General features: G+C 40.3%; 1 protein-coding gene across 10 annotated transcripts in view; it reads left to right on the top strand.

Annotated features, from left to right (window-relative positions):
* Positions 1-22,321, top strand: part of LOC135498162 (diacylglycerol kinase beta-like) — a 54,208-nt gene that overhangs the window by 21,701 nt on the left and 10,186 nt on the right. For 3 of the 10 annotated variants that reach the window (XM_064788347.1, XM_064788346.1, XM_064788349.1), the window contains 20 exons: positions 1,682-1,744; positions 5,319-5,643; positions 10,451-10,534; positions 11,637-11,869; positions 12,329-12,403; positions 12,806-12,925; positions 13,227-13,344; positions 14,355-14,390; positions 16,335-16,423; positions 16,709-16,828; positions 17,083-17,181; positions 17,411-17,524; positions 19,856-19,959; positions 20,133-20,210; positions 20,504-20,589; positions 20,756-20,845; positions 21,008-21,239; positions 21,404-21,699; positions 21,834-22,012; positions 22,134-22,242. In XM_064788347.1, the coding sequence (XP_064644417.1) occupies positions 1,682-1,744; positions 5,319-5,643; positions 10,451-10,534; positions 11,637-11,869; positions 12,329-12,403; positions 12,806-12,925; positions 13,227-13,344; positions 14,355-14,390; positions 16,335-16,423; positions 16,709-16,828; positions 17,083-17,181; positions 17,411-17,524; positions 19,856-19,959; positions 20,133-20,210; positions 20,504-20,589; positions 20,756-20,845; positions 21,008-21,239; positions 21,404-21,699; positions 21,834-22,012; positions 22,134-22,226 (2,634 nt within the window). In that variant the 3' untranslated portion in view covers positions 22,227-22,242. Of the gene's footprint in view, positions 1-1,681; positions 1,756-5,318; positions 5,644-10,450; positions 10,535-11,636; positions 11,870-12,328; positions 12,404-12,805; positions 12,926-13,226; positions 13,345-14,354; positions 14,391-16,334; positions 16,424-16,708; positions 16,829-17,082; positions 17,182-17,410; positions 17,525-19,855; positions 19,960-20,132; positions 20,211-20,503; positions 20,590-20,755; positions 20,846-21,007; positions 21,240-21,403; positions 21,700-21,833; positions 22,013-22,133; positions 22,243-22,321 lie in introns of those variants that run through there. The other 7 variants (XM_064788352.1, XM_064788353.1, XM_064788354.1 and 4 more) reach the window with 7 other exon arrangements.

The raw sequence follows: 22,321 nt of genomic DNA, 5'->3' as shown, positions 1-22,321 counted from the left end.
GGATAGGTCGAAAGAGATCACATGTACTTGTGTGTTCAATTTAAAGTTACACCGTGAAATACGTGGCAGCCAGCCAGCTAGGTTGTTCTCTGGTGATTTTGCAAGTACCAGCCAGCCCCCCCACACCCCACACACACCCGCGACGGGCATGTCTGTTACCGCCCTAATTCTCCCGAGGAATCATGCTATATAGACCTACAAGGCGCCATCATTCTGTTCATTCAATAGACCTTTGAGGGTCCATCCCTCTTAAGTTTTATGAATGAATCAATGGCGATATTGATGGGTGTGTGTACTATCTATGGGCGTACGCACAATTATAGGCCTTTCGATAGCCCACTTACAAATGTGTTGCCGGTTTATGACAATGGGATTGTAAACTCAACAGATGTTGGTTTCATCATTTGCTCAATACTGTCTCGTCTCGTTGATATTAAAAGCATGAAATATCAATGAGATCGAGACAGTATTGAAAGTGTACTGATACTAAACGGACAGAGTTGTGAATGTGTATTGCATTTTGAAACTTTGGCAGATTGTAAAAAAGTTGTTGTTAGAACAGATAAACAAAGTATAAGGCTTTATTTCAATGTTTTACTGGGTAAGTCAGCTATATTCTTAATATCTGCTTCTTGTGCACAGCTTCGGGCTTAGATTTTGCAATTTTTACAAACTTTCTGGCTCCAACCATTGGACATGTTGGACGTACATAGATTTGACATTGATATGAATTTTGCTGAAGTCACAATCAGTATCAAGCTCCTCTGGCCATGTTAATATTGTTATTTAGTGCTGGGCATCTACTAGAGCACAGCTACGGTTCGTCTCCATGACTTCGGCCTTGGGTGATCGATTGGAGACTGCATTCTACTTGGTAGTTGGTGAATACCTGTAACCACTCAGGACGTCTTCTCATCAAGCAGCTTCTCATCCTGCAACTCCCGCAAATATCCCAATTTAAACCTCATTCAAGATGGGTAGAGTGATTGATGGAGTTCCCAGTTTATAAGACAGTCTTTGAATGCCTCGATCGATCGCAGGTTGTCCTGGGTGTGCGTGGGTCACTCATGTATCATAGTGTACAGAATCTCTTTCACTTCCACTGCCCGAATTGCCTTACCTTTTTAACCTAGGGAGTGATTGAACACATTTTATTGGGCAGATCCGCTGGGAAATCACTGCTTGGGTAGATTTTAGCACAGTTTTGAGTTTTGTTTGTTGCCTTGGAATCCAGTGTGCTGTCTTGGAATCCAGTGCCTTGGAAACAAGTGCTGTTTTGGAATCCAAGTTGTTTCCTTGGAAACCATTGTGCTGTCTTGGAATCCAGTGTGCTGTGTTGGAATCCACAGTGACATCCATTTCACTGAGGCTGATTGGCAAGTTCATTTAGTAGTTTCCCATTGTTGCCTGAATTGGCCTCCCAGGATCTCTGTGGTGACAAGAAACTGGTGAACCATCTCTGAATCGTGTATGTTGGGTAGAGAGAGGAGAAAATGTAAACCTAAAAAAGTAAAAATAGAACAAGTCATTGTCCGACAGACTTCTGTTTGATGATGTAAGCAATGTTATTATTTCTAATTGATTTACCTTTCAGGACAAAAATGTCATGCTTCCGTTCATTGCATATTGTGGCCTTTGCCTCATATTTCAATGTATGTTCTTTGACCTTTGACCCTTGCAGTGCCCCGACCATCGGCTTCGGCGAGAAATGTCGACCGTGGAAAGATTAAAACTAATTAACAAGGTCGTTTACAAGTAATCATAATCACTCTTTAAACTGCATGCTCATCTTATCAATTTTATTTTTGCATTTGATTGGTCTCAGCTTCAGCCTTGGGACCGTGTTTCTGTTTGATTGAATGCCAGGGATGAGAGTTTGGAGGTATTGTCTGGAATGGCATGATGGGTAACAGCGATACTGTATGAACCGCCCAATTAAAGCGAGCGTTTTATTTTCACAAATTTTGCAAATAACCTAGTTTTGGAAAAACTAAATTGCAAAACATGTTTTGATTTGAAAAAAAGTAAGAAATCTTGTAATCTGCCAATAAAAAGAGCGAAATTTTTTCTATATATCTAATAAATTTTTCTAATAAAAAATTTGTGAAAATAAAGAGGTGCGAAAATGTTGTGGTTTACAGTCTTGTCTTGTTGGAGTTCCCATAATGTTTCCAAGTATGGAATGATATGCGATATTTGCAGAACTTTGAGGTCAGGTGTAACAGGGGGGCCTCCGTTTGACAAACCAAGATATGAGGTGGGTGGACAAGAGAAGACTGTCTTTGTCAAGTTGGACAAGATTGCTCTATGACTATTTTGTCCTTAAATCATGCTAGTGCAAAAAGGAGAATAAAGCCTTGGGAGTATGATACTGACTATGTGAGCTATCAATCGCATGTGGTCTTTGTTGAACAGTTTGATGGATTCTGCCACTTTCATCCCTGTAGCTGTCAACAGCTTTTTCGTTTTTGTTACAATTTTGAATTTCAAATTGCTTTAAAAAATCATCAAATCTTCAAAGGGTGAATCCTTAGTTAGTAGTTAACATTGTCAAAATGCAAACTTGTCTCTAGTGGGACCCCAAATTCATATTCTTTTTCCGATTTATTGTTCCAGTGGACTAATTCTGCACCCCTTGTAATAAAAAGTAGTAAAGTGCTTCAGCCCTTCGCACCTTGCACCCCTCCCCTGTGCCTTCATGGATTCACCCTAATGTTACTTGGAATATAAACTACGTAAAACATTTCTATTTTAAAAAGACACCCTCAGGACTGACAAGTGCTATCCTTAATAGAGAGGTGTCCTGATTAGATAGGTCAAATTGAATGGACACAACCAATTTGGGACCAAAACCAGTGTCCTTAATGGAGAGATGTCCGCTAATGGTGGTTCCACTGTAATTCAGAGACAATCAAGGAGGCGCTGTGCATCAACAACGTGTTTTTCAAATGAAACAGCATTGCATTTGTGAGCTATTTGATATAGTCGTGTCCTAGGGATGCCACGCACTCAACCAACATGCTGTGGGTACAGGTATAAAGCCAGCCGAGAAACTTTAAAAGCTGCTGTGTACTGGCCATTGATCAGTAGGGCCAGCCCAACCTCTACCCCAGTGTTCTAATTTTCTACTCTAAAATTTTGTTTCGGTTTTCACCCAAGTCTTGTTGCACTTTCTTCACTCTTCACTTTAGATCCTCTAAAAACACAAGTTTTTCCTCTCCCAGTTGATCTCGGCCAGTTGAATGCTGGTTACTCGCTTTGTGAGTTTGTGATTTGCTATTTTAAATGTGGTGAGTGATGTGAAGATTTTTCCGCTAATGAGATGTCTTAACCAAAGACCTTGGCCTCTATGACTTTGTCAATCAAAGACCTAGCCCTTCTCCTTTCGTTATTTTGTAAAAGTACATGTCTGGAACAAGAATCATTCCAGTATTTTGCACTTTAGAAGTGCGGCATTAGCCATTGTTTATCTGAATGAAAGGGACTTTGATGATAGTCATATCGCAATACACTTGATAAGCTTGCTTATCCAGAGGTTATGGAGTACTATCTTGTTTATCCGTTCATTAAACAAGGTATGTGAGTGCCCACATCGTTATAATGTCGTATAAGCTTACTAATATCAATTTGATGATATTTTTTCTGACTTGACACTGTAGCCTTGTTTGCAGAGTGGGACAATATCGGTTTCAAGCAGCACTTTACTGGATCGTTCTTGTGATAGGAAGAAGCAATATCTGATCAACGTCACCACCACATGTCAGATTATCAACGCTCTCTAAGTGGCATGCATGTACATGTACATAAGATCTTGGGCGAATGTGGGGGACTTTAATACCTACCAATATCATGCATAAAAAGATTCCCAGGCAATCAAAGCCATACTGCGGAAAAGGGTACATGTTCAGATTATGACTTGGCTCCTCGGTCCCAACCTGGAGGCGCAGTTTGAATCGCTTGTCTCAATTTCTGATTCCGACTGATATACTCTGTGGTTTGTGAGTGTCGTTATGATGTGCGACCAAAACTGCATGCACACTAGCATGCACACCAGCTACTCTGCATGCACACTAGGCTGCTCCACTCAACTTCGGGGCTTCACAGATCAATACTTGCAGTCTGAACAACAGCAAGAGTAAACTTTGGGCTGAACAGTATCGTCATTAGTTGTGTAAAGTGACGGCAATTTCTTTTGCAAATACTTGAGCGGGCTGTAGTGATTGCAATGTAGCTTGTTGCATGGTGAACTGGGTGTCATGAAGAGGCCTATGAGCCCAACAGAAGAAAAAATTCATATTTCCAGTTTGAGGGCTATGAATCCCATCCGAGTTTGGCTCTTTTACTGAGAGTCAGACCAACAGAGATAACTGAAGATTTCACCGTCCAATAGTGTTGGCCCATCAAAGTAGTTTTTTTCACAGCTTCCTCCAGATTCTCCTTTAGTATAGAGAGGATCCCTATCCGTCACATCAGGTTATTCTACCAAATGTACTCCACCATGTATACGTCATCTTGACCCTCTTCTACAACATTTTCCAGCATCAACAACCATATTTTGACCCTGCAGAGTTCATTCCTAATGTGCTTTACATCTTGGCCATTAGTCGATTTCAGCGCCTGACTCTAATGGCTGTCGCCAGTATTTGCACTAACATTTTGCTCGACTTTTCCCAATATAATAAGTACATTGTACCAGCATCCATGTAAAACGATTCAGAATAAAAATATGTGGACGAATCTCAACAGCACTTGATGACACTGGCAACAGTATTGTGTCACTGTCAGGCACTGTTTGGCCACTGATTTCACCATGGAGTTATCCTGTTGTGGAATGTTGTGGAGAAGAAAAGTCCCACCGCTCTCCTGGAGGTCATACTCATGGAGCTGGATATGGCAAAAAACATCAAGCAGATTGGCCTTCTAGTGGTCTTTTGATGATTTAGCGTACCTATAGAGCCTGGGCTCAAAAGAATTTGAAGATCGCAGCAAATTTATGGTAGTTGCTCCAGTTGTCTGCCTCCATGCAAGCATGATCTTTTCTGCGAGTAAAGAGTGGTCAGCATGGAGTCTGTGGGTAATCGATGGGATTGCTTCTGACACTAATCAGTCTCCGTCTAATTGGTTTGTTAAGAGAAGGCAGTCATCAATGAAATGTCCATGTTCTGCAACTAATTTCTTTTCAATTTATGATGATTGCTATTTTGCAGGATCATAGTCTGTGCAGTGCTATATTGCAGAATTTTTTTCCTCTGAGTGTTTTCTTTTCTGTTTGAAATCCTGTTCACTCGTGTACTGACATGATTCATTCTTCTTTGCAGCCAATCGACTATGAGGGTTTCAAGCTCTTTATGATGACCTACCTCGAGGCGGAGATACCCGAGGACCTCAGTCAACACTTGTTCGGCTCCTTCATGAAGAAACCAAACAAACCCCTGGCGCCACCTATGGGTAAGGACTTTAATGTCAAAGACGTCGCTGCTCAGGCCTCACAAACGCTTTGTGCACCGATCACGCACCAGAATGCAGAAATAGCGGATAAGTGTGAGCGGCATCATGGTATAGCAGAGAAGATCCATGGCCTGTCGGAGAAGTTACATGGCCTCGGTCACGTTCGCCATGACAGTGGTAGTGGTGGCCGCACAGGTGAGTGGGGTTTTCGTTGTTGCTTTTTCCGTGATCTGTCCTCTTCATTTTGGGGTTGGTGGACTCGATTTGACTCCATTACTTGAACTAGATCACAACCTTTCTTAGACCTTTCACAACATGCATGTACATGTACATGTATATCAGTCAGAAAACATGTAGACCTCAACTCTATCGTTTCCAAGCGTTTCCAAATTTGAAACTTCTCCCCCACTGTTTGAAATTGTTTGTTTGATTAAAACTTTTCCTGTGTGGGAATTGCAGTAAAATCTTGTCCACCTGTTCCTCATATTTCATCCCACTCCTCCATCCCATAATTAGGTATGCGATGCATCTTCAATTGATATTCATCGCTGAAAGAGCGATTAGTACAGGGTGCATCAAAAAAATCAAACATCCAAAATCTTTCCATCACCGAAACTTCCATTTGAGGAGACTCTTTCCCGGTATTATCGGCATTTCAAAATTGTGTCCCAAATCTTGAAGTATCGGTGACTGGTTTGAAATAATGATTGCATTTTTCGGGACACCCTGTGTCTGATCCGTAATAACATCGAAAGTACTCACAGACCTAAACGTAAAATAAGGACCTAAAAATTATAAAGAACAAACATATAAGAAGGTCTGTAGCATTGTGTCATGTACATTTAAGTTGATAATAATCATATAGTTTGGTGCAGTTTGAAGTATCCGAAGTCTTGTACATTATGCAGCAAGATAGTGCAACCAAGACGACCAGTGAAAGGAAATGATTGTAATGGTATATGCAAATAACTGATATGGAAAAAATTCTTCTGGAGAATTGTTTGCCAGTAAGACTGGTCTTCAACAGTGTTCCATACTATAGGTTTTATAGTATTTTTCACACTTATTCTCTACAACACACTCATCAATGCTGTCCTATTTACTATCAAAAAGCTCTCAGTCAACATTTCATTCCTAAATCTTTTCTCCATCAAACATAACGCATAGATTAGTCATTTTATAACTCCACCTCCTATTTTCTTCCTACTCAATTGGTTGGTATTTGGTCTGCTCATTGAGGGATTCAGGTGGTCTGTATTGCCGAACTATTATGGGAGAGCACTGTATTGTGGACAAGGAAGGAATAATGATGACTGGTCTTGTTGGTAGAAGGCCTTTTGATTCCTATGTCACTCACTAGGGGTCACTAGGACAAATCAAACCGCTCAACCAATCGGCCTTCTCTCTTCCTTGACGAGAGTGCTGGCCCGACATTGTTCACCGTCTCAGATTATTGAGCAATACCAATCACCTGGCTTATAGGCTTCTGCATCAGATGAATAGCAGAACAAGCTGCAAGTCCGCTAGTGTTCGAATTGAGGGCGTTATGCAGTGCCAACTTCAAGTGAGACAGACATTGACCAATCTTTACCCCTTCCTCTGCACTAAACCACAGTACGACATATTCATCATCAAGTTTGCCATACTGGAATTGTGAGGCCATCGACGTCCTTCTTCTTCAGGCAAAAGCAAACTTCCGATGAAATGAAAAGCACATTTTAAATCTCGCACATATTTTCTTAAGTTTTCACTTGGTGAGATCAAAATTTGTAATTTCACAAAAATGTTAACAGCTTGTTTGTCATTACCTGAACACAAGTATTTGTGGCACTTTTAGAAGCTTTTAGATGAAAAGGTCTTGGTTCAGATAAAGGATTGGCAAGTTGTAGAAATCTTTGTGATGATCTCAAAATTTGACCTTGCCCACTCGCTGTCTCAACACTTAAAATCTCAGCGACTTCCTGAACTGATTTTAACTAAAAGCATTAGGTCACGCCATCGATTCAGATACAAATGAATGAAAGTCCTAAAAAATATCAAAGTGAAACTTCTTCTTTACAATCAAGAAAAATGGCTTCAATATCTAAAACAATCTGTAATACATTGTTGCTAAAAATATCCATCGAACAACGCTTCATCAAGAAGTTTAACCAGTTGTTATGGATGGTCTCTATTCCTTTTGAAATTCGTAACTGATGCCTGGGTTGTAAGCCCTGAACACAGATGTCATTGGAAGTGATCTTGGTCAAACCCAATGCTCCTGTGACATTGGTACAATAACAGATATTTTGAGAGAAAAAACTTACCCCAAATTAGAATCCTTTTAGTTCAGAAGTTGCAACTCTAATCAGTTAAGTTCAGTACTCCCACTCGCCTTGCCCGCCAGCCAATGGTAAGTCATTTCTTCATCACATGACCTCATCCCTTACTCTCATTGGCTCATCATCATCATCATGTGGTCAAAATGGTAAGTGTCATGTGACCACCTAAATTCTCGATTCTTCATTCCCTCCCTGGTAAGTCGTTTTGTTTTTCTTCCAACCTTGTATCCAGGGGTCTTCCATTCCTGTTCATGAGGCTGGATCAAACCTGGCCTAGGAGTTGGGGCCACCTGGAAAAAAGGCTTTATCTTATTTCTGTTGCTTTACGCTTTGCTTTACTCCTATTATGTTTGCTGCTGTATGGGTTCACAGTATTTTCAGAAACATATAACTGGCTTAAAATAGTGCTGGATTTGAAGTACCGCCATGTTATAGTTCTTGTTGAGAAATCTGGCAGTGTCCCAATATCACTAAATGAACTTCGGGAGATAGGTGGGCCTGGTTAAGTACTATGATGTCTCTGATGTCTCTACTATTTCACGGAAGTTACTGCGCTATTCTTGCTTGCAAAAGGAATATTTTATCACTAAGTCAAACCAGACTCATTTCCCTATAACTATGCACTTGATATTAGTCACCAGGAATTTTGCCAATTGGATCTCCGAGCTCCTGCCTTAAGTTCCCCTTTAAGAACTGGCATATTTTCTAAAAATACTGTGAACTATACATCCCTCTCTTCTGTCATGTTGCTCATCATCATTATAGATGATCATTTCACCGTCGTCTAGTGCACACGTTGGTTGTCATGCAGGATAATATTTGGGTGGGCGTGATGGGAGGGCCGGGATTAGTGATGGGAGGGTGAAGATCTGCTTGTGAACTAAAAAACATGCCAACTTGGCCTCCTGAGGTAACTTTTCCGTCCCTTCAAAGTACCTACCAAATGACAGATACAGAGTATTACAAAAAAATCTGGAGTGAAAAATTCCTTTGAGCACAAATATTTTTTGATAAAAACCCCTTGATAATTTTTGGCAAAATTAGTCCAATTTTTGGGAAAGTTTATGTGCTGATTGTGAGGGTGTTCCCAGCATGAACATTTGGAGAGCATTAGTGACCTCCTTTTCTCTAATAGGGAGTGGTATTTCTCATATGCGAATGAAGATTGGACATAGACTATCGGCTGAAGAACTATCCTAAGGAATGCTTAATCCATCATTGCTGGAATTATCTTGTCTCCAATGTTATTTGGGGCTCAACATTAGGTTTGATAGTTTTATTTTGCCTCTTTGCAACTTATCATATTATTCCCATAGTATAGGCCTAACACTGCACAGCAAATTCATCAGTGATTTTAACACACAAATATAAATAGCCACCTTAGAAATTTTATTCAAAATTTGTGTCACAACTTTCATCTTAAATTTCCTTTCATTAATTTGTTAACTCTTATTTATTATTACCACAACCACATGTTTATCCGCAATTTTCACTAAAGATCTTTATAATTTATTGCACACTAATGTCTCATACATGTGCATGTTGCTACATTCTGCAAGCACAACAAAAAATATACATGTTCATGCAGTACTTCACTGCCCTTTTTGTGAGTGGGATTTGCTATAACTCTCATGCCCCTATTGTGTATGAGGATTGTAGCTTCTATCCACAGTCTACAGTTGTACATGTACTTGGTCCAATATCATGAGAAACACATTGGCTCAATAGCGCAGCCTGCTTCGCTGAATTCAAGGCCATTTGTCAATCTGTGATGCTTTGCAGCAAAATGTTAAGTTTAAGTCCCACGATGGAGTAATCCCGACTTCATTTCAAATTCTGCTGGGTATTTGCCGATGTTAAGATGGTAAATGCCACGCTGGTAATTAGCATCTCGTGGTAATCCTGCCTGGAATAATTAGCAAATGCTACAGGCAATTAATCACAGAACAAGTCGTCGGTTTTACCAAAAGTGGCGACGAGGACAGCCGTGACTGTAAATGAGTCAATCCGGTGCAGAGTGACTCGGTTATATCGTAACGATTGAGATGGAATTTGTATCTGTAGCAGTGACCTGGGTATGTCTCGAAGCGCTTCACAACAACTGTCACTATTAGTATCATGGGCGATGAAAATCTACGAAACTACTTCCTGTTGCTTCGACTGTAGGTTTAGCTGTGCGCAATGACCATTGTTTTGAAAGGGAGACTTAACAAATCTTGCTTTATCATCTCTGTATTGCACAGACAGATATTCTGTGGTGTGATCATAATTCCAGTTTGTCTTGAATGGGTCTTTTGAGCTCAGTGCTGCCACCATTGGTAGTAAAGTCCTTCAAATTCAATAAATTTCAGTTTGATTGACTGTCCATATTGCATCGTTTTGGAATGTCGCCCTTGTGACAACTTGTAAACATGTAAGAGCTAACCTGTTCGGATTTGTTGAATGAATTTATGTGTTCACAGTCGAAACGCATTAAAATATCACCCAATATTGTTAGTTACGTATCTGTGTCTACTAATATGTTTGGAATTGTGTAATTTTGTATTTTGTTTCAAAGAAAAGTCGGGCACCCACTGATTAATCTAAGACCCCAAATATTGTAAATTATGTCTCGTTCCTCACCCAGTTTGGAATGTTTGTATTTTGTTGCCGAAATGTCTAATTACTCACCCCACCTGCAGGTGGCGATGTCACGCCGGATGCTTCCAACCACTCGCGGTCCTCGTCCAAGAAGTCGAGTCATAGTGTACACAGCGTGCACAACGGTGAGTCTGTAGTGCCGCCATATTGAACTGCTTGCTGTTTTAGTTGCATTTTAGAACTTTCAACCACCATCTGGAAACTCTCTCCTTCACAAGCTGTAGCTGCTATCTTGAATACTATCTATGTGCATTCAATACTTGCGTGTGTTTTCTCTCAGAATGCTGATGGTGTGTGTACACTTTTTGCTTCTATAGAATAAGGCCTATCTCCACATACTGTCATGCTGTGTACGCTGGCATAAGTTTTTCGTCATAGAATCTTCATGTATGATGGCCCAATGGTAAAATTTACAGAAGAAGTTATAATTTACATTCATATACTTCCTGCTCTGATGGATGGTGCCATTGCCATCCTGGGCATTCTAGAATAGGAAGACTGCTGCTGCAATAAGGTCAAATCTGTCACTGTCTTTGTATTAATCCCTGTCTTTAATCAAAGACTTAACTCTTTTTCGTGTTGGATGCATCCACAGACCGACCGAAGTGGCTGTCATTGATATGGAATGCATGCTTGTTTGACGCAATTACACCCAATGCACTGCTACCAAGGCATGCTGTGAAGTGCTTCTCAATGTACAGTTTTTGACCACATAACTCTCAGCAGATCAGAGATGGAGTATTAAATGTTGTGTCAATGTTCGATACTATACTGTGGTTCATAATTCTTAACCGCACTACATGTATGATTAGATTAAAATGGCTTTGCATTTGCTTTGCACGTTCATAGTTTGGGTGTTGGTCAGCAGGAATAAGGGATTCAAAACTGCTGAAAGTTTCTTTAATTGCTGTCACTTCCAACAGCTTTGAAAAGTTTCTGCTTTTGTGTGTCGTTGCTATGCCAGTGCAGTTTCAGATTTTGTTTTCAGACTTTTTGTGCATTTTGGAGTTTCCTGGGTTGTAAGACATTTCATGTTTACACAGTACATAATGTCACAAGTTATATAAGACCATGGTCACAGTCACTTCATAGAAGAACCCATGAAATTAAGTATGGTCGTTTTTACTAGAATAAAACAGAGACAACAGAACACTTAAGGAGAAGGGTTACAACCTCTTTGAAGGATCTCCATCTCATCATGTAACTAATTCTAATATTTTATTGCAGGAAATCGCATTGATGCCAATGACCCCTGGATCCGGCAGTCGAACTCATCGTTACTCAAGATAACGCAGACAGACTCCGCTGGCCTGCGCCAGATGGGCATCACACAGGGGAGCATCTTCCTCAAGGACCTCGTCTGTTATCTCTCCATGTTGGAGGCGGGAAAACCCGAGGATAAGTTAGAGTTTATGTTCGAGCTGTACGATACCGACGGGAATGGTTTCTTAGACTCAAGTGTAAGCTTATTACATCTTACGATAAAAATAACCGCCTCATCCTAATGAAACTTTAAAAGGAGTCGATAATTCTATTAACACCTTTGATGCATAGTGTGATTTTGTTGTTACAAAGGTTCAGTGCAGGGTACCATGTCATGTATTATTCTAGTTTGCGAGGGTGTGCCCATATCAAAAGCCCCCAAAGGTGCCACATCAGGTGCGCACCCGTGTTCTATGCTTGGGTCCTGAGCCATCTGTTACTAAACTTCAATGATATAAGGCTGCCAATCTTGCTGGTTGTGGAGTCTGAGAAATTGGTTGATCCAGTGCCACACAATCTCTATTTCCTGCTACTGCTTGTATACATAGCCATAGGGTCATGTGCGTGTCCTCACTTCTCCAAAAAGGAGTTTATTTACATACTGCTTGAGACATCATTGAACTTTTGTATCATTTCTGATTTGTTTACTTTTTCAGGAGATTGACTGCATTATCAACCAAATGATGACGGTGGCAGAATATCTAGGTTGGGATGTCTCAGAACTCAGACCGGTAAGTTTTTAATCCAAGTTCATGCATTATCTTACAACATTGCAGTAGACTAGTCTTTGGGTTTAGGGCTGAGTCTGCTGTTTTTGAATGGGGAACTCGGGCCGTTTCAATCTGGTGAAATAATTTTCAGTCCATTCCCCGGTTTCCAGCAATTTTGGCCTTCTTTTCTGAAGAGAACTTTCTCGATTGGCCATGAGTAAGGTTAATCAGAACAGATATTTCTAAAGGTCAATTTCTGTCACTTGACAAAATTCACACTTTTTTTCCGCTTGAGGCAAGTGGTAGAGGGCGACATGCTGAGATACGTTACCCCTGACCAGGTGGGTGTGGATTCTCCTTGAACCAGCTATACTATATGTATGAAGTCACTCTGATAATTTGTTCACTTTCTTGACTTGACAGATCTTGCAAGACATGATGCAGGAGATCGACTATGACAGTGATGGTACCGTGTCGTTAGAGGAGTGGAAGCGGGGTGGTCTGACAACGATACCCCTGCTCGTCTTACTTGGAATAGATACAGTAAGTTGGTGCTCAACTCATCTACTCTTTTTATTGAGTCTTTATACACAGCACATTTGAAGTCTTAAACCATCTTGTTGGCGTTTAGTAAGTATACCCAGCACTCAAGGGCCTGCAATTGGTTGACACTATTTTGGCAGCGACAAAGCTAATGATACCAATGTGGGGTAAGGGAAAACTGGAGTAATACTACATGTATGTCGAATGCGTCTTGGGAGGGGGGAGCTGAAGTCAGTATTTTGCAGTTATGATTAATAACAGAGCCACCTTCTAATTCTTAACACTTTTGTTATCATTTCAGAATGTGAAAGATGATGGTACCCACGTTTGGAGATTGAAACACTTCAACAAGCCGGCCTATTGCAATCTCTGTTTAAATCTTCTAGTTGGGCTCGGAAAACAAGGCCTTAGTTGTACTTGTAAGTTTTAGAGGTCTTGGCAATTCAAATGAGATCATTTACTAGCATTTACTGGGCTCATAGGTACAGTGTGTACAGTGTGTGCCACAGGAACATTCATATGAACATCACAGATCAAATCACATGCATACATCAGGAGACTGTACCATCAATTCCTGTTTGGCAGATCAGGAACCAATACTTGGATGGGAGGCCCGGTCAATAACCAGACCAACATTGATAAAAGTGGAAAGAGAAAAGTTAAAAATTTGATCTGAGGTTGTCATGCGACTGTTTTATGGTACACACTGTTATGTCCCTCACTGGCCTCAGTAAGTTTTAACTGCCTTTGCATGGTGTTATTTGTTTTATTCCCGATATTGTAACTAGCTGCTACATGTATATAGCTTCTATTACATGTGGTTATTCAATTTTTTAATGTTATTCACTCTTTTACGTTTCGTTCTTCGCACGTTTGAGGGGTAAATGAAAAAAACGATATCTTTCAGTGTGTTGCAGGCACCAACAACACCACTCTGTGAATGATTATAATCATGTCATTGGTCCTTAAGAAATAGCATTTTAAGAACTTCCAATTGTTGGTCTACATGTAGAGATATCAATTGTTAAGTGGAAACAAGAAAGTCTTGAGGATGAGACAAATCTGATGTCCCTTGTAACTGGTGTTTACTTTGACAACAAGAAACTCTTACTCCTAACTGTTCAAGGGTACCTTGCTTTGAAGGTGAATCTTTCACTGCATGTGGTAACTTTTCTGTGTTGGTATGAACAGTTTATACATTTAGGCTGGGTAGGCTGGATGGTGATCATGGTTACTATTTTTAGTTGTTTTGTTCTTTGCTAAATCTCTTATGACATGTTACTGCTTCTTGTTTTTGTGTTTACTAGTGCAATGTACACCACTTTACTAACAGTTTGTGTTTGTTTTGCATTTTGTTGATTACTTTCCCTAATTGATCTGCTTCCGTTTGTCATGCATGTGCCTGATGTCATTATGTTGGACTCTTTAGGTATATGTTGTCCCGCCGAGGCGATGGAGTGTATTAGTGAGTAGTGGGGGCTGTCTTACAGCACGCCCTGTCTATCATGGCTGCACTAAATTGGCTTGCATGCACAGAGTGTAGGTTCAGTACATTTGCGGATGAGACTAACAGTTTGATTGCATCACAGGTTGGTTCATGATTCACACACCACATTGCGATAATTGGTAACTGCCTTGTATTTGATTTCAGTTTTGTATGCCATTTTCAAAGTTTTTGTTGAAAGCTTGCCCAATTTAAAAAAACTTTTGCAGGAGTATCTGCCACCTTTCAGCACACTTTAGACAACATGTAAGAATCTGTATTTGGCAGTATAGATCTCTTGCTGTAACATGTATAAAAAAGTACTTGAAAAAAGTAATGGAAAAATACTGAATAACCATTGAAAATCTCGTCAGATTGCAAGAGTGAGTACGCATGTGCATACAACCTTCTGCCATTATGTCGTGCAATTCATCGATAACACATGCAAACTAAAAATGAGGCATTAATCCCCCCAGTTTATAAAGGATTTGATGTTGGCACCTGACATGTGGAAGTTTTAATTACCAGTACTTGGATATGTTCATAATATGTTGAAGACCTAAGTGAATTATAGATGGCCAACACCTGTTTGAGGCTGGTCTCATTTGCCTGTGTACACTATACTACAACTTGTGTTAAAGTTCATGCAGTGTATATTCTTTACAGCAGCTGTACTAGACAGATGCACATAATCTACTCCAATATTGACCAACATTGTAGCCTACGAATTGCACTACTAATCTGACGTGGCCATATTCAGATTCAGAAATCCTGAAGTTTGAATTTAATCTTACCTCCCTTGTAGAATAAGAGCTGAAATTGTCTTCAAGCGTCCTCTCTCAGTGAACACCATTAACATCTGTACTAACAAACCTTTAGTAGTTTTCCATGGGGTAAAATAATGACCAAATATTTTTCCATCATGCTTTGTACAAAACTTTGTAATAACACTTGATTTGGGATATTCGCTGTGCAAGTAATTCCATTCACTGACAGTGTATGTGATAATACATAAAATCATCATTGCACATGCGTCAGGTTTAACGCCTACAGATACTCAGCAACACCCAGCAATGGGTTCTGTTGTTTCTGGGAGAAGTTTGTCTGTAACCCCATATCTTTCTGAACCTTCCCTTCAGCTTATTACTGATACATGTAGATGTTGGAAATGAACTCCCAAAAGATGCACATGTTTCCACAGCATTGTCAAGTTGTCGACCTGCCAGAAGTCGGGGGAAAAAAAGAATGCACAAACCATGTCAGCCTACCATGCTTGCTTTTGCAGGGCTTCCGCTAACCCCCAAACCCGCATGTCTTTTACCCTTCAAAGGACCCTTGGTCATTGGCCAGACAACACTGTGCGACCCTGCAAAAATGATGTGGCCCTGAAACTCCAATTTTGTGAGGGTTTAGCGAAAGTCATGCTTTTGTATGCCACCTATTGACTGTGTGCTTTCATCACTAATAATGTACATGTGTCGCTAGTATGTAGCATTACCTAAATTTAACTCCATTACGGCATCATACTAACTATCCGTCATCATTGAATGTCAGTGGGCCATTAGCATGAAGGAAAATTCAGATATCCAAATTTTCGCCCAGCTTTCAAACTACTGTAGTATTTTCCCTCCTATTGCTACAATGTGTAGTTTTGTCAACAAGGCATTTTCATTTAATCATGTGCACAACATGGGAAGAGGATTCACCTTAATCATTCTGTATTAACCTAGAATAGAAGTCACTAAGTAAGAAAAAATTGAGATCAGAGCTGGCAGTAAAAAATTATGGTCATCCAAGTGAGTCTTACATGCGAGCATGTGAGATAAGGGACAGTGCATGTCTGTTTTATTTTGGTGCACGGTATAAATATCCGGTTCCAAGTTAACTCTTTTTTTCACCATTTTAATTCTTTTCTCTTGTTTTCAGTTTGTAAATATACAGTCCATGAACGATGTGTACAAAGAGCCCCGGCCTCCTGTATTACTACCTACACAAAGTCTAAAAAGACATCAAATGTAAGTTTTGTATGATTTATAGTAGACCCTGTTACATATCCCCAAGGGGGGGTCCCAAGCTTAGCAATTGTATCTAAAATGTGTAGTAAAGTTGAAAAAAACAAGCTTTTATGACAATACATTAGTTATTTTCTCTTTGGGGGGACTTCACAAAAAAATTATATAAATGTTTTTAAAAAGCATTTTGAATTATATATTTTTGCCAAATTGACTGGAAAAAGAAGATCTCTATTGCAGACTCATAAAACGTTTTAAAACACTGAATGAATTCTCTGTCGTTTTCAGTTACCCATGAATCACCACTGGGTCGAAGGCAACTGCCCGGGGAAGTGTGACAAGTGCAAGAAATCCATCAAAACATATAATGGTGTGACGGGGCTGCATTGTCGATGGTGCCAAATTACTGTAAGTAGAAAAGTCAGCAGTCCCCCAATGTCCTCAAATTCTGCGATCTGTGCATTGGCCAGTGCATGACTTGACCCGAGGGCTGTACTCGATTCATCACGCCACAAAATGTCAATTTGGTACTGCCAAATATGCAGAGTTCTAGCAAGAATAATACTGTAACACTTACGTATAAATGTAGATGAAATGATCATTGCGATAATTACTCCTCCATTTTGCTCTTCTTTTAATGACTGTTGCCTTTTCTTCTTCAGCTCCACAACAAGTGTGCCTCACAGGTCCGACCGGAGTGCGACTTTGGCAAACTCAGGGAATATGTGCTGCCCCCTACAGCCATCTTTCCAGCAGTATTAGTAAGTAGGCCACCAGTTCAACCTTTTCAGAACCCTGAAATTGAATTTACTTAGTTTGAGCTTGTATTGGATGAGTTTTCCAGGACATTGCATAAGTGCAACGGATGAATCAAGCAAGGACGAAGGAGTAAACTGAGCCATGTGGTGTGGTAATATGAGACTGAGTTTGGAAGATGGGGAGGTCTGCAGACATTTCTTACTTATAAACTCATTTCAAATTGTTCTGCAGGAGCGGCAAAGAACGATTGGTTCTAGTACCAGTAGCGGAGGCAAGAAGGGACTTGACCGGAGTAATTCACAATCGCTTGATGCGTTAGATACAGTAGACGACGGCACGCTACAGGTGGGTACAAAACTCTGGCAAAAAAAACCCGAGTCAGCGTTGATGTACTGTACCAGCTGTATGAACCCGATTGTGTCTCACTGGTGCTGCCATCTGTTGTAAAGTGTTGGAAACAGAGATTAGATTGCGGAAATCCTAGGCCTATCTCTCTCCCACTCGAGTTCAACTCGGACTTGTTTTTGAACTTGTGATGTTGTAAAGACGGTTGGCTCAGCCCATGAGAATCGAAAATTTTGTAGGCATGAAAATCGGTGTCGAGAACTTAATGTTCATTTTAATGAGTGTTCTCTATTAAACCCACAGGATGTACAGGTGAGTGATAGACACTATTGTTTGGATTAAATTTCCCACGGAGGTTTGAGGTAATTAGCCCCATACTGTGAATTGAAAATCAAAAATGTTTTTGATATGGACATCGGTATATCACTTAACCTTTTCACTCAGTCCTGATCTGCCTAGGGGCATTTTTAACAACAGACAGCCGCTTCTTATTCCTGGATGCAGCATGGATGCAGCCTCATTTTTCAAGTGCAAATTGATGGATCATTGAATTGATGACCACAGGACACACTAGTGTATTCGTTTATTTTTTAAACAAAAGGCGGCAGCACCAAGATACACGCATCAGTGGTTTTGGGTGTGACAGTTGGGAAAAAGTCGGTGGAAAAAATTGTGAAATTTTGGTTTTAAGAAGTAAAGATTTTGATTAAAATGCATCCAGTCAGTATTTGCGAGATGCCTCATACCTCTTTGGATTTGTGCATTGTGGTTTATAGTATTTTAGAGTAGTTTCGCTAGTCTGAACAATTGAGCATGTCTTATTATTCCTCCATGTTTATGCAATCTCTGTTGTAGGTCTTAATTGTCTGGGCCAAAAAGCTGCCTGTGGTGGATCTGTACACCCCTAACCCCACCCTGCCTTCCCGCCCCTCTGCCCTAGCGCATGTCGTCCTGCCATGTATTATTTATTAGAGACCATTAGAGCTTGCGCCTCTGAATGCAGAGTATAGACAAACATTAGAAGTTAAAATAATTTTTTCTTAAAAAGATGTTCTGACATAACCTTTCTGGCATTCGTGACGTGCAGTTTCCCCTGGTATCATTTGTTTCATGATAAAAATTTGAGTACTTTTTGTTGTGTATGGTCTTCTGAAATAGGCCTATCCCAAACTACAAGAGTTGGGTTACCGTGCCAACTAACCCAAAATAAGTAGCAATCCACGACTCTTTGTCCACCAAGACAAATATTAATCTTAAATTTCTTTCAGTTCGTAACCTCGTCATCGTGCGATACGCTTGACCTACAGGTAACGATATCTGTTGTGCAATATAGATGGCGCACATCGTAAACACTTCAACACCGCCCATTTATTACATGTTTTTTATCATCCAGGTTTCAGGCGGAATATCACATTTATGTCACGAATCAAACCTAAGGATATATATACATGTATGACACACAACATAACCAAATCACTGTCAACAAGTAAATGTAAGATGTTGTTGAAATACAATTCACAATATTTCAAATAAAGTTCACTCAAATCGTTCACTGAGCAAAAAGTTATCTGAGTTAATACGTATCTTGAGAAGTTTCAAATCTCTGCATGTTTTTTCATAACCTTTTCTGCTGCTGTTTGACCTAATGCCATAGTGGGTAGAACAATCAACCTGCATGAGAACATTTTATTATTTTCACCTCACGAATTACACGACCTGGTCTTTTCAGTTTCGTTCACATGCATGAAAATGGATATAATTTTCCCCCTGATTTTGCAAGCAATTTCCATTTATCTGATCACTTGATATCCACCTTTTGTTCATAGAATTAGTTAAAAAATTTACCTGACTTTGAATTCAAGATGTTTATCAAACTTTGAAGGTAATTTTTTGTTCGGAATTCATAATGGTCTTAAGCCAGTAAAATGATATTCGGTGTTGTAAAGAAACAACACAAGATATCATCAAATGATACTTCATCCCAGCAGCTCAATACATACATGTAGTAGCACCTGGGCATGCATCCTAGCCAAAAAGATCTCCTAGAGAATACACATCTCTCATTCTTACAAAAGTTTGGTAAGACCCTGACTATCCCATCGCATTACCTAAGACCTGTTTCCCTAAACCCTCTACTCCATTTTTCACTCCCTACCTGTTGTGATTGTGACCTGACCCTTCATTTCAGACCTTTCAAATAGCAATTTTTACGCTGTTGAAAGAGAGAGGGGCCAAGTCAACAACACAAGCATCATTCTAGTGTCAAATACTCCCCCCTCTGCCCTCAACCTACTAGTCGACCATTTCTCAATGAACCTGTCTCTTTTGTAGGGCTCGAGTTCGCTACAAAGTTCATTCCAAATTGCGGTCAACCCTGGTAATACGCCACTTCTAGTATTCATTAATCCAAAGAGTGGAGGCAAGCAGGGATCGAGGTTAGTACCAGTATTATACTGTAGTTTCTTTCTAAATATATGGTACCAGTAATTTGAAAGTGAACCATCTTGTTCTGTGCAAGTATTATGCCTTGACATAGTGCTCATCAAGTATGTCTTGGAGACGAGCTTTACCAGTAATACCAGCTAACTTTATGCCTTCTTCTTTGCAGAATTCTCAGAAAATTTCAGTATTTATTAAATCCACGGCAAGTCTATGACTTGATTCGCCAAGGTGGGCCTCTGGAAGGGTAAGTTTTATTGTTGACATCAGGGGAGTAATGGCACTGGCTAGTACACTGGCCCTCCTCCCTCACGTTTTGAGTGTTTCCGCTGCACACTTATCGTTGCACGACCAAGAGGTTTTTCTCACCAATGGCATAGTTGCAATGGGCAAAAATTAAAAAATCCGTAGCCTATGCGTAGTTTGAAGCTCAATGTAAGACTCCTCTTCTTAAAAGGTTTTCTAGCTTTTGTCTCCTATTCAAAATCTAACCTCGTCTTGCCATGTTTCTAAAAGTCATACTTACCGTTTCCTTTCCAGTCTGCAGTTTTTCAAGGATGTGCCTGACTTTCGAATTTTATGTTGTGGGGGCGATGGAACCGTCGGCTGGTTACTTGAGGCTATGGGTAAGTATTTTCTGACATTCTTGACATTTTAGCCTCTCGGCTGCAGTTTTGGTAAATCAAGAAGCCTTGGTAGAGATTTACTGAGCTTCTGGGCTAATATACAATGCTGTACTTCTCATAAAATGTTTGAATTGAGATATACATGTATGTTCTTTTAACTTTTCAGACAAAGTGAACTTTGACAATCGGCCACCAGTAGCAATCCTTCCGTTAGGAACAGGGAATGATCTTGCGCGCTGTTTACGCTGGGGTGGAGGTATGTAAAATGTCAGAGGAGTAAAATTGAGAAGGATGAAAGAATACATAGTCAACTTTTTATCCTCAAGAGAAAATTTAGTTCGATTTCATACGTGTACATGTACATGTATTCAACCTTGCACTTGATCGACTATTAAGTATTCTATCATTCAATCTTCAGGATACGAAGGTGAAAAACTTACAAAAGTTGTGGACAAAATTGCACGAAGCAGCGTGGTGATGATGGATCGGTGGCAGATCGAATTCAGTCCTCCCGACGAAGGCGAGGAGGACCCCACCGACCAAATCCCCTGTAACATCATCAATAACTACTTCTCAATCGGGGTCGACGCGTCAATCGCGCATCGGTTCCATATGATGAGAGAGAAACATCCCGAGAAATTTAACAGCAGGTACGTGCGTCCAGGCCAAGTTGGTACGTTGCCAAGTTAGTTTAGAAAAACAAAGGGGCTTCCATACGCTATCCGACAGTGGCCCTGTCAGCCTCAGCATTTAATCCAATCATGGAACTTGTTCCGGCATATTTTCATAACACATTTCCTTTGACTTCTTTCAGGATCAAGAACAAAGCATGGTACTTTGAGTTCGGTGCAACAGAAAATTTCTTCGCAACATGCAAAAACCTTCACGAGAAGCTCGACATCATGTGTGACGGTTGCTCACTCGACCTCGCAAATGGACCGACGCTCGAGGGCATTGCGATACTCAATATTCCGAGCATTTACGGCGGGTCGAATCTCTGGGGTGAAAACCCGAGTCAAAAGACACGCAGGAAAATCACTCGACGGGAAAAGGAGAAAGAATACTCAACAAGCAGCATATCATCGATGGATCTGAATCTCGCTATCCAAGGTAACCATACTTTCACTCCGTTGTGAAAAATGCTTCTCCCTATTTACTTGTAACTTACCTTAAAACTGGTTGGATCTGATTCTTTTCTAAGCCACTAGAGGGCCAAAGGTGAAAACTCGTTTTGTGTTTTTCAGATGTTGGTGACAAATTGATAGAGGTAGTTGGCCTTGAGAACACTATGCATGTGACGAAAGTCAAGTCACTGAAGGCTACAGGGAAACGACTGGCACAGTGCTCATCTGTAGTCATTAGGACCCGGAAGAGATTCCCGATGCAGATAGATGGAGAGCCATGGATGCAGCCACCATGTACAGTAAGTGAAACTCTACCGTAAACCCCAAATTTTTCGCTGGTGTTTTAGTTTGTTGTAATTCACCAAAATCAGAATCTGAATGACAAAAAATCTCTAAACTATTTGATTTTAATCTTTGCAGATCTCTGTCACACACAAGAATCAAGTACCAATGGTTATGGGCCCAACATCCAGCAAAAAGAGTTCAATGCTAAAATTCTTTTCAAAACGATGATAGTATTCTTATTTTGGTAAGTGTTTGGAGTTGATTGCCACTGATGAAATTAAATGTAGTACTCACTTTTCATGCAATACTTGCCCCAGTTGTGC

Source organism: Lineus longissimus, chromosome 13 (assembly GCF_910592395.1).
Source record: "Lineus longissimus chromosome 13, tnLinLong1.2, whole genome shotgun sequence".
Classification (NCBI taxonomy): Eukaryota; Metazoa; Nemertea; class Pilidiophora; order Heteronemertea; family Lineidae; genus Lineus; species Lineus longissimus.
This window is presented reverse-complemented; position numbering and strand designations above follow the sequence as displayed.